General features: G+C 42.4%; 1 protein-coding gene across 2 annotated transcripts in view; it reads right to left on the bottom strand.

Moving 5' to 3' along the window:
- The window catches only part of pdlim2 (PDZ and LIM domain 2 (mystique)), a 59,596-nt gene that overhangs the window by 39,439 nt on the left and 7,323 nt on the right, over positions 1-12,834 (bottom strand). For both annotated transcript variants that reach the window (XM_015972309.3, XM_054731407.2), the window contains exon 2: positions 7,576-7,704. In XM_015972309.3, coding sequence (XP_015827795.3) covers positions 7,576-7,668 — 93 coding nt within the window. In that variant the 5' untranslated portion in view covers positions 7,669-7,704. The remainder of the gene's footprint in view (positions 1-7,575; positions 7,705-12,834) is intronic.

The following is a 12,834-nucleotide window of genomic DNA, read 5'->3' as shown; positions in this document are numbered from 1 at the left end:
AAAGGGCAATGGCAGACAGTGAGAGATGCCATTCAGCGGCTCACCAGACTCACTATTAGAGAGCAAGTGGCTCGAAATGGGGGAGCTGGAGTGGTGGACGGTAACATCTCTAAGGCAACTAGAGATCACCTCATCAGACATGCCCCACCACATTATAAACCCATGGTGACCAGCTTGTTGTTTGGCGCGGCAGACCAGACTTTTGCCGCGATAAAAGATCGTCTTGGCGAACTCACCACGCTGGGTGATTGGTCTGAGACGAGGAGAGAGGGAGCTAGAACTGAAAATAAACCCAGGATTGATCCACGTTCAAGGGGTCATAAAGGGGGGGCAATGGGCCCCTCTAGAACAGATCTGTGGAGGGCACTGCGACAAGCGGGAGTGCCGTTTGAGGAGATTGATGGATTGCCCACTAATGCATTGATGGAGAAATGCAGACAAATGGGACTGAAGGTCCATTGTCAGTTCAGACATTGTCCTGAAAAGGACGACAGGATGTCTGTGTCAGAATTGGCTGGAGTGTTGCAGAATGTGATCAGGGAGGTGGCGTCGAAGTCTGCTGAACCTTCCGCCCCTCCCAAGGAATCTTCAGAGGAGGAGAGTTCAGATGAGTGTTATCAGGTGGCGGCAGTGAAGCGTAGAAAGGAAAAACAGCACCGAAGGGAACATGATGATGAATAGGATGAAGGTCAAGCTCGGGTTGTTGCCAGTGCCTCAGGATGGTCAATAAATGATATCAGACCACATGTGGAATTACAGATTTATTGGAAAAAATCAGTACAGACAGTAATGGCATTGGTTGACACTGGGGCGGAGGCCTCGGTAATTCATGGCAATCCTGATAAAATAAAGGGAAACATTGTACCTTTGACTGGACTTGGGGGGCAGATGTTAGTAGGAAAGGGAGTAACTTTGCCCTTAAAAATAGGAAATCAACCTATTAGAAATTACAGTGTAGTAGTGGCTCCTGCAAAGGAATGGATTATTGGAATGGATATATTGGCCGGAATGACTCTTCATCTGAAACATGGTCGATTTTGTTTTGGTATAAACAGAATCCACACCATTTTGGTAGGCAAGGTCAAAATGACACCTTTTCCCATTCCTGAAGCAACACAGGTGGTATCACAAAAACAATACCGGTTGCCTGGGGGTCAGAAAGAAATTACGGACACTATTAAAGAATATCTGGAGGCAGGAGTTTTGAAAACATGCACCACACGGTGGAATAATCCCTTATGGTCAGTGAAGAAATCAGATGGTTCATGGAGAATGACTGTGGATTATAGAGCGCTGAATAAACATACTCCTCCTTTAACGTCTGCGGTTCCGGATGTTATCACGATTGTGGAAAGGGTGCAGCATCACTCTGGTACATGGTATGCGGTGATAGATTTGGCCAATGCTTTCTTTACCATACCTATCCCTGAGGACAAGATGGAACAGTTTGCCTTTACATGGGAAGGAAGACAGTACACCTTCACCAGATTACCACAAGGGTATTTGCATTCACCCACAATCTGTCATAGGATAGTGGCTGAAAATCTGTCGACTTTAAAGATCCCATCAGGCATATTGCTATCACACTACATTGATGACATCATGATTCAGGGAAACACTAAAGAAGAGGTTGAGCAATTGCTCCCACTTCTGATAACACATATGAAGAATCATGGATGGGAGATAAATCCAGCGAAAGTGCAGGGACCTGCACAGTCAGTGAAGTTCTTGGGAATTATCTGGAATAGAGGGGAAAGAGAAATAACAACTAAAGCTAAAGAGAAAATAGCACGGTTCCCAATACCACAGAATAAGACAGATGCTCAGCGGTATATTGGGTTGTTTGGGTTCTGGAGACACCACATACCTCATTTAGGACAGATCTTGCAGCCTCTGTACAGATGCACTCGGAAGAAGGAGCAGTTTGAATGGGGGCCTGATCAACAACAGTCATTTGAACTAGCTAAAGAGGCCATCCAACAAGCTGTTTCTTTGGGGAAGATGTTGTCAGGACCAGTGGAGTTACAGGTTTCTGCAGTAAATGATTATGCTAACTGGAGTTTGTGGCAAAAACAAGATAGGTGCAGAAAACCTTTGGGTTTTTGGTCTAGGAAATTGCCTGATGCAGGACAGAGATATACTCCATTTGAAAAACAGTTGTTGGCATGTTATTGGGCTTTGTTGGAAACAGAAGCCCAAACTGTGGGGCATGAAGTAATGATGAGAACACATATACCCATTCTAACTTGGGTCATGAGCAATCCTACAACTCACCGCATAGGGGTAGCTCAAGAGGCTAGCATCATAAAATGGAAGTGGTATGTTTCTGAGAGAATGAAACCAGGAGAAAAAGGAGTATCAATGCTCCACGAGCAAGTGGCAGACGTTCCAGAAATGGATGAAGTGCCTTTTGAGGTAAAACAAATCCAAGATTCTCCTGTGAAACTGGGGGTAAGATGGAGCGAACTCACCCCAGAGCAGCAGGAGCGAGCCTGGTTCACTGATGGTTCCTGTCAATATGTGGCAGGAACCAGGAAATGGAAGGCTGGGGCATTTAACCCTGGTACACAACAAGTTATGGAACTCACAGGGACAGGAAAGAGTAGTCAATGGGCGGAGTTGAAAGCAGTACACATGGTAATAATGGCGGCTGGGGTGCAGGGAGTAAGTATTTATACTGACTCCTGGTCAGTAGCCCAAGGAATGTTAACTTGGATGCCAACTTGGCATGCTACACAATGGAAGATACATTCAAAAGAGGTTTGGGGAGCTGACCTATGGAAGGACATTTGGGAGAAATGCCAAAATATTCCTGTGTCAGTATTACATGTGGATGCTCATACTAATAACAATGATCCTGAATCCCTGCATAATCAGACTGTAGATAAGATAGTGAAAATTCAGGCTGTAAGACAATCAAGTCCTGGATTAGCCAAATGGGCTCACGTTACTGCTGGACATTGGGGTGTGCAGGGAACATTGAAATGGGCGAGGGACAGAGGAATAGATCTCATCATTGATGATATTAAAACTGCCATAGAAGATTGTGAACCTTGTCAACATCAGAAAAAGAGAATCCCTCGACATATACAGGTCAAGAACCGTTGGTACTGGAAAAAGGAGACAAGATAGCTCAGTTAGTAATCAAACGGTGTGTAATGTCCAAAGTTGAAGAGATTACTAAACCTACCATTATCACTCAGAGGGGTGAAACTGGGTTTGGATCATCAGACTTTACTGCGGGGACAAAAGTGTGGGTGGAGCAGCTCAATGGTCCTCCCAGAGCTGGAGAGATTATTGCACAGGGAAAAGATGCTGTGGTAAGTGTATTGTTCCCCGGAGAGGAAAAATGGATTAATATTCCGATAAACAAATGTTACAGGAGAGAAAATTAATGCTTGTCATTCTATCTGCAGTTTTGTATGTATCCCATAGGCGGATGTCTGAGTGACGGTGGTTGACTGGGTCCCCTTCCCCTACAAAAGGATTGAACCCTTGTCGAGGCGATGGATGGGCTCCGCGGACCTGGTGGTGTCGGATGTTTGTCATCGTCCTCCATGTCCTCGCTGTCATCGCACTGAGGGCACATTTCTGTTGGGGGCTCACGGAAGGACAAGTGTTGGAAGAAGGGGTCATGGGCCATCTGGAATTGGTTAGCAGTATGTCCAACCGCACTCAAGGCACATTCACATGCAGAGCAAATGACGCTTGCTACTTGGGAAACCTAACATCTACCGGTAAGATGTACCGGTGCAGAGGATGTCTTAAAATCCGAGGAAGGGTGATCAGCCCGGGGGTGTTGGTTCAAGGATCAACAGTAACCTTTAATTCTGCAGCGTGCATCTGTGCATACCATCAGGGGAATGGTACTTGCATACAAAATGGCACAAATTGGAGTATGAAGGTTGATCGCGATTTCCGGATCAGGAATGGAACTGTAATCACAGGAGGACACGCCTATTTGTACATATTCTGGGTGCTGCCCGACACAGCTAGAGCTACGCAGACAGCTGTAGCTCCCCTGGTTCACACTTGTCAACAAATGGGACAAATAAGGGTAGCTGAATATGTGCGATGGACTGTGAAATTCCCTCCTATTCCGCCTTGCAACAGGAGGAGGCGAGCATGGTATGACACCGTGCTAGGAGGAACTGGAACTTTGTATGGTCTGGCTAACACAGCAGACAATGAGGTAACACGAACTATGCTGTCCAACACTGGAGAATACACCGCACAAGCTGTCACCAAGACTGCAAGATGGATGCCTTCGACTGTATCTAGTCAGCTAGAAGGAAGTGATGTGTGGAAAAGTGTATTTAAATGGAATCTAAAGCTTTGGAATGAAACTTATGATGCATTGCATAATTTGTCACACATAGGTAATTGGACAGTCTGTTCCTTGCAGACTATTCATGCTGAAACACAAAGAAATAGGTTTCAAATACAGGTAATGAGTAATAACTATCATGCATGGCGAACATTATGGAACATCAGTAGTTCATTATGGCTACAGCCACATGCAGAAATGACGATTTGTAATAAATCTATGTGTACTGGATACTGGGATCAGTATAATATGACATCAGTAATGACTGTGTGTAGATATCAGATACTGCCGGTGATAACCACTAAAGGGTTTTGGTATCTCCATGTTAGTGGAGAGTGGTGGGATGTTAAAACAAATCGAACATATGAAGTAAAACACTGTGATGAGACTGATAAGGGTTTAGCCTGCCCATTGGTAAAAGGACATAGCAATCCATGTTTCACTGATTCAAGGGTCGTACTCTGTGATTGGACGGTCACACCCCCAGAGGAACAGTTTTGGCAGGTGGGTCCTAACACCTTATGCGTGGCTACAATGACCAATTCCCCACAGGTACCTTCAGTTCCCTTTTCAGGTTGTCTCAAGGGTATACCTATGTGGGAATGGAATAACGTGACCTATTGGTTGAGTAATTACACTGTATCTAGTCGGCTGACTAAGATACAATGGGAGGTTTTACACTCCCCTTGGACACTCTCACTGGAACGATTCAAATGCGCATTGGATGGTTCCACTGAAGTGGCAAAATTGATTGACTCTCATAGGTCCAACCTTTCTAGGCTCATGGTGTCTACTCTTGTGACACAAGGGGAAATAAAACATGTTGCTACATTGATTGAACAGGCTTCCGCTCATCATTGGTGGGATATATTTACAGGCATGTCGAGTACCGCTAATAAAGTGCTAATTCCACCTATGATTGCAGCATTAATTATAATCAGCATTCTAACATTGTGTAATCTTATTATTTGTTGGTATGTTATTCGATTAAGAAGAGAAATAAATTGGGTAATAATGCAAAGACTACGATGAAAATTAAAGTGGAACTACAAGGTATGTTATAAATGACGTTGGTTTTGATGGGGAAATGGTGATGATCCATGATGTTACATAAATTAGATGAAAAGTTCAAGAGTGGAATGTAATAAAAATGAACTTGTCATCTGTTGTATAATTGCTTTATACAAGTTATTGATCACTACTGTTTGTCAATCACACTTATCATGATGATATAATCAAGGGTAATCATGGTAGAGCCGAACATAATGTGATCATGAGGATGTAATCAAGGTAATCCTGGTGGAGGTGTGCAGCTTTGCACGCACATCAGGGAATGTATAAGGAGCAGAGCAGAGCTCAGGTTTTTTAGAGCTGCTTGCTTCACCTATCATGGATTACGTTTTCTAACTGGGGTGTTCAGCTCTCCACCCATAAGCAACGGTAAGAGAAATGTTTTGTTCATGATTGATAACTTGTATGAATGCTGGTTGAATAAAGCCTTGTTGTTCCTCTGATATTCAAGTTGTGTTTCATTGTTTCTGGCGTCGACTTGACAACGATCCTGATTAAATAAATATAAAGTGTAAAAAGAGACTTTGAGTCTTTTAAGGTAATTAGAATAAAATAAAACATTTTATTCTAGAACAGTTTGCATCAACAAAATCAATTCAGTGTCGTAACACGGAATATCATGATAGCTCTGCATCAATACGTCCTAATTTTGACATAATGTTTGACTATAAAGCTGCAGTTGCAGGGTGCATGAAGTAATTCATCGTTCTGCAAGCAATTAGGCATATAAAATACTTGCATGACTAAATTATTGTACCTTCAAGTTGCAATTACAAATCAAACATTTTTGCTATATAGGGAGCCTAAGTCACACCTATTCTACCTCCGGACCATGGGTCACCGGAAAAGAATGCAAGTCAATGGAGCTACAAACGCTGTTTTCTAATTCTGCTTGTTATGTGCCATATTTCACATATGATGTTCGTGAATTTAAGAGACACATTTTGATACCAAGAAAGAGCTTTTTTTTTCAAATGGAGGGAACCTTTATTTTAGGTTTTGTGTGAAAATAAGGTCCAAGACTACAAATGCACATCACCAAAGTAACGTCACCGAACCAGACACGGAGAAAAACAAGAAAAAAGGAGAGAACATGGCTGTAAGTTGTTAAAAGATTGTCACACATTTCCAGAGGCTATTGTGATAGGATGTTGAGGTTACCACCCCTACAGACATCAATAAAGAACATGTAAACAAAAACAAATAAACAATCAGAAGTCCTTTTTCCTGCCTCTTTAGATCAGTGCAGATGCAGAATGCCAGTCAGCAGAGTGTTTGTGAGTTTAGCCAACGTGCCATGTCAGTGGGCCTATTTAAGAGGCTAATGGGAGTTGCTGTGGTGACCTAAAAAGTGATCCAGTCACGCCTGGTTTCACATGAGCCAAGGCCAGCTGGGGGTCCTTTTCTAGAGTGTGTGTAAGGACAAAAAGGGGTAAACTATCTTTCTGGGAGCATCCATGCACTGACTGTGGGAGCCCCAACCACTTCCAACACTACAACATTTTAATTAATGGCGCTAAGATGAGGAGTTTCCCATGTTGTATATTTTTTTAGCCAGTTTTGGTGATAAATTTTCTTTTACTTCATATGAGGAAAACAACAATCGTGACAACTCAAGTATATGTCGGTAAGAAATACCGAACAATAAATGCTTCTGAAGTTAAAGGACGTTGAAGTTACAGCAGTTTGAAACGGCTCTTCTGCCACAGCCTTGCCATCATTTTTCCTTAACGGAAGAGTCTCGCTGCCAAGAGGAAAAAACATGTCTGAGATTGTGTTGAGACCACGATGAGAAGTGGGCAGGCAGGTCAGGCCATCTCAGTCCTGCAGAAGTTAGTCTGAGCAAAGTTTCCTGGTTCTGTTTACTGCAGACTGCCAACAGCAGAAACATTTCCATTCACCCTGCTTTACCTCGTTACTGAAACTACGTCTGAGGGAGAATGTTCAGTAAAAACCGGTGCATCTTTAAATAGAAAAGGTAGAAATCTATGTAGTAAAGACATAAAACAGCACACACATTCCTTCCCCGTCACCTCACACGTCAGCTTCCACTGTAACTGTAATCAGCAGCTTCCTTCTTATGCAATCGACTTCCGCTTTATGCTAATAGGTTCAGTAGACAAGGAAATAGCTGACACAATGGGTAAAAACAATGCCATAAAAGTAGTTTAGCCCACCTTGGAGATAGTTATGGCCCTCTTGAAGTCCCTTCCTCCAAAAATTCGGAATCCCCATGGAGACGGGCCGATCAGGTTAACCGTTAGCGCCATTTGGTAGTCAGATCAACACACGCTCTAGACAACAACCTGGAAAGGAAAGGACACACAGTAGACATGATGTTAATTATAAGTGACAAGTCAAACCTAAACATGTGTACAGCTCAATGCTTTCAGTCCCATATTTCTGTCAGCCACATTTAAAATTAGATCATCTGGTGGAGATTGAACATTTGCATGAGTCTCCTTTCATCTCCAGCATCACTTCACTTTTATTGGCCCAAGTCCTCTTCACATAGATTGTGCAACCACATCAAATAGTAATGGGAAGGATCTGAAACCAGACACATGACCAGCATTGCTCAAGTGGCTGCAGAATCAAAGACGTTCATTAAATCCAAATGTTCTTTCAAAACCTAGAAAACAAATAAGCACAACTCATGCAAGGTCTTTGCACAAGGAGCTGAACATTATGCATCCATCCAGTGTTTATCATGCATGCAGCAGTACAAGCATGTAGCACATCTGCAACACAAAAACCAATGAGAACATTGAAACTTATTTGTTTAGGAATATTTGTGGTTGAAATTTGCATGATCGCTTACAAATTTTGCTTCCTACAGACCGTTGTGAATTTTACACTGTAAATATCAATACAGTTTCAATTTAAATTATTGGATAATTATATGCAAGTCAAAATTGAGAGGTAAAAAGTCTTCACAACACAGCTTCTGTTCTGGTTTTATCAACATCTGGTTTTAAAACTTCTTCACTGTATTTATTATTTCTTAAATCACATAATATTTAAAAAACAAAAAAAGCTATTTTTAAAAAGCTTTTATTTGAAATAAATCAGCCTCTAAAATACTACATGCTTCAGGATTATAATTCATGCAGATTGTTTCTTTCTAGAAGAATGTAACTTTATTGGGTCTCATAAAAGCAGATGTCATTAAAAATCATTTAGGGGTTTAATGATCTATTCGGCTAATTTCATCGCACACGGATACAAATTTCCTACTTCTCAATAAAGCTTTGAATCTAGAATCTTCCTGGTAAAAAATATGTTGCCCTATCGCTCTGACGTCAAAGGTAAAATACCAACGTCCAGTCATTTTTTTCCATGTCAATTCCTGATAGGTTTTTGTTAAGGTATAAGAAACATTTTCTGCTTGTCCCACTAAAATCATGTTATGTTGAAACCCTTGACCTTTGGCACATCTTCTTGACTGTTTCTGGACCCACACTAGAGCAGAAAGAGGTTTAAAGCATTACACTTGTTTACGTGCTGCTCTTGGACTATAATCTGTAATTTGACTGTCAGTTTACTCGGGCTCTGCTCGCTGTGGATGAAGACTGCCTGTTTCACGGCTGCATAAACAGAGAGTTGTTACGTGTTGATGGGATAAGTACTACAGGTTCTTGAACACATCAACACCTGAGCAGTCCCAACATGCATCTCAGCTGGCCTGCTGTGACGATGTCCAGAGTAGTTTCACCGAGAAAGCATGCAAAAAGCTGGAGTAGACTTTATTTAACTCCACTTTTGGTTTTTGGAGGTATCATAAAATGACCCACTTCTAAAAGCTGGCTTCTTTAACTGAGTAACTGGAGCAAACAGAAGAGCACACCTCACTTCTATTCCAATGTCTCTGCAGTAGTTACCCATAAACTTTATAGTTCATTTTATAATCCTGACTATAACTTTCAGGGCTACATGGTCAAGCTCCTCCCTATATTACTGAACTGTTAAAGCCTTGTGCTCCAACCCGAGCCCTCAGGTCCACTCACCAGAACCTTCTAGAAGTTCCAAAGACCAGGTGTAAAACGCTCCTTCCAGACTGTTGCACCCCAACTTTGGAATGATATTCCTTTATCCTTACGTAGCATTGACAGTCTGCACACTTATAAAGAACAGCTAGACCCTTTTGTTTAAAGCTGCTTTTACCTAAATCTTTTATTTTCTTATTTGTAACTCAAATTTGTAATCATCTTTCGTCTGTTTATGAAATTTTGTAATTAAATGACTTTATTTTTTCTGATGTTAAACTATTTCTGTTTTGAGATCATTCTGATTTAATGACTTTATTTTATTTTGTTTTCTATGTAAAGCACTGATGTGTCTGACAAAATGTACTTACTACGACTAGATCATCAGATTAGTGATTCTAGTGGTTCAGTAGTACAATTTAACTGAATTATCAGAATTAACACAACTAAATATGGGACAGCATGATTAATATAAGGTCAGTGTGGAACTACAGCACCGCCAGCTAGGTGAAAGGAAATCATCTTAGCCAATAAAGCTATAAAACCCTGTCAGTGAGTGCAATATTATATAATGCTGTAAGATTACAAGGAAGCAAGGGGACTTAACTAATGCTGTTTTTTTTATCTTTAATCTTTAAATTTTATTTAAACTTGGGCCATGTACACACGTAGCGGTGTTTAGTAAAACCAAATATTCTCCCCCACCCATTTAGGGAAAAAAAAACACCACCTTGTTTTCAGCAAAAACTAAATGTAGAGCATTGTGAAGCACATAGTTCCCAAAGTCATCAGCATCGTTCATGAAAAACATTCTTTGGATGTGCAATAGTTAGGTGGTGTCGTCCTTCAGGTGTGATTTTCTACAAAGAGCTTGTGTGAACACAGGTCACACGGGATGTCTGAGCATTTTTGTCCCATCACTGACATTGTGACACCTAAAACCCTGAGGCCTCATTTATCAAGCTTGCTTACGCACAAAACGGGGTCGGAAAACTGCGTGAGCAACTTTCCACGCAAACGTTGGGATTTATGAAAGAAAACTTAGCGGAAAAAGGTGCACAACTTTAAGTTGACTAAGGACCTGGCTTACGCACATTGTGGACATGGAGAGCACCTGCAGTGCTGCTGCTGAGAAGGACAATTATGAAATCCTGCAGCGTTATCACTTGTACTGCTTCATACGCACACAGAACAAGCCTCCCTGCACGCACGCGCGCACACACGCACACACGCGCGCACGCGCGCACGCGCGCACGCACGCACGCACGCACGCACGCACGCACGCACGCACGCACACACGCACACACGCACACACGCACACACGCACACACGCACACACGCACACACACACACACACACACACACACACACACACACACACACACACACACACACACACACACACACACACACACACACACACACACACACACACACACACACACACACACACACACACACACACACACACACACACACACACACACACACACACACACCCTGAAGCACAGAATACGAAATGCAGAATATCAGCAGGGGGACAGATTGAGACAGAACGTCATGCGTCTGTGACAGTGTGTGTCCTGTCACTGTGACCCTATTGATCATGGCCTGTATTTGATATAGCACCTTCTAGAGTCATGGAACCCCTCAAGGCGCTTTACAACACAATCAGTCATTCACCCATTCACACACACATTCACACACTGGTGGAGATGAGCTACGATGTAGCCACAGCTGCCCTGGGGTGCACTGACAGAGGCGAGGCTGCCGAGCACTGACGCCACCGGTCCCTCCGACCACCACCAGCATGCAACGTGGGTTAAGTGTCTTGCCCAAGGATACAACGACAGTGATAGACTGAGCTCGAACCTGCAACCTTCAGATAACGGAGTGAGCACTTAACTCCTGTGCCACCGTCGCCCATCATGCGCCCTGGCTACTTGTACAGGGGAGAGCTTTGTTTGGCTGACTGTTAGCCTGCGTGACTTAAACCTGGGAGTCTGGAGATCGAATCCTGACTGGACTATTTTTTTATATCCGCCACAGATCTCTCTGAAAAACTCACAACATTGACGGCTTCAGCAATGCCGAAAATCACTCTGTGGATTTTCTCTCATTTGTTTTGCAAAAGCACTTCCTTTCATTTCTCCACCTCACCCACAGGTACCTCAATTTCTGCTTCTGTGAAATTGCTCTTCCTTGATCTGCCTTGATCTATGGTCGCAATATCATTGGCGGAGCGCTGCAACATATATGCATGAGATCCACAAGGCACTTTGCATTGACTATTTATGGCAGTAAGTGGGCGTGGTGAGGGCGGGATGTGACTAAAATGCAGCTGAGAAACATTCTCGTTAGTCTCCGATTTATGAAATGGAGATTGCGTGCAGCTGTGCGTACTCCATGTTTGTTAGATCACAAACCTACTTGGCGTAAGTACTTTTTTTTTGCTGAGCTTAAGTACGGTTTTAGTAAAGATTCTACACAATGTTTGATAAATGAGACCCCAGGTTATTTACGCCCACCAGAAAATGCTGACAATACAGAATTTGCAAATCTCCACTTTGATCAGAGTTTTGGGAGGAATTGTTGTTGATGCCATACATCTTCACCTACGTGAGGATGATGGCCAAACTGTAGAAAATATCTTCGTTTTGTGGAACACTCTGCTACGTGAGTAGAAGGTTTTAATAAGGTAATACACGTTTATTTTTTTACAGGCAACGTGGAAATAAGTTTCTGTTTTTAAGTGGTACTTCACTCATGTTTTAATATGTTTGCAGTGGTCTCTAGTAGCAATGAATGCCTTGTTAGTGGTATTTGGAGGGAAAAAGCGCTGGTGTGCCTGTTTCAGGAACTACAAGTGAGCCAGATCAGAGCTGAGCTGAACATGACCTCACTTGGATTAGCTAACAGCAACGTGACTCAACCACTGGCTCTGTTTGCTTTGCAATGTTGATGTTTTTTCTCCACAAATAACACAAGCCTGGAGGAGTTCTGCTGTGTGGTGGAGTTGTTATGCTAATGGATAGCTTATTCTTGCTATTCTTGCTAATAACTTAATAAATAACTCAAATATGTTTTTTCAGTGTAGTTGACCTTTAACAAACTAAATCTTTTAGAAAACCAAATGTAGCGAGGTGGATAAATGAGGGCCCGGGCGGGATTAGATCCCCAGACTCCCGGGTGGGAGTCATGTGCGCTAAACAGTCAGTCAAAGGGATTCCTTGTGTCCAAGTAGCCAGCGTGCATGATCAATTGGGATACAGTGACAGGAGGCTCACACTGTCACACAAAGTATAAAAATATGTTACCATTAAAACTAAACATACACCTAGTTCAGAGTCTTGTTCATTTAACTTGATGACGTCAGTGAAATAAAGTGTTGCATCTAAAATAAAACTTGTGCATCAGAGATGGCACCACACATAAAAATGATTATTCTTC

This window comes from Nothobranchius furzeri, chromosome 17 (assembly GCF_043380555.1).
Source record: "Nothobranchius furzeri strain GRZ-AD chromosome 17, NfurGRZ-RIMD1, whole genome shotgun sequence".
NCBI classification, from domain to species: domain Eukaryota; kingdom Metazoa; phylum Chordata; class Actinopteri; order Cyprinodontiformes; family Nothobranchiidae; genus Nothobranchius; species Nothobranchius furzeri.
The sequence above is the reverse complement of the archived record's forward strand: the minus strand, read 5'-3'. Positions and strand labels throughout refer to the sequence as shown.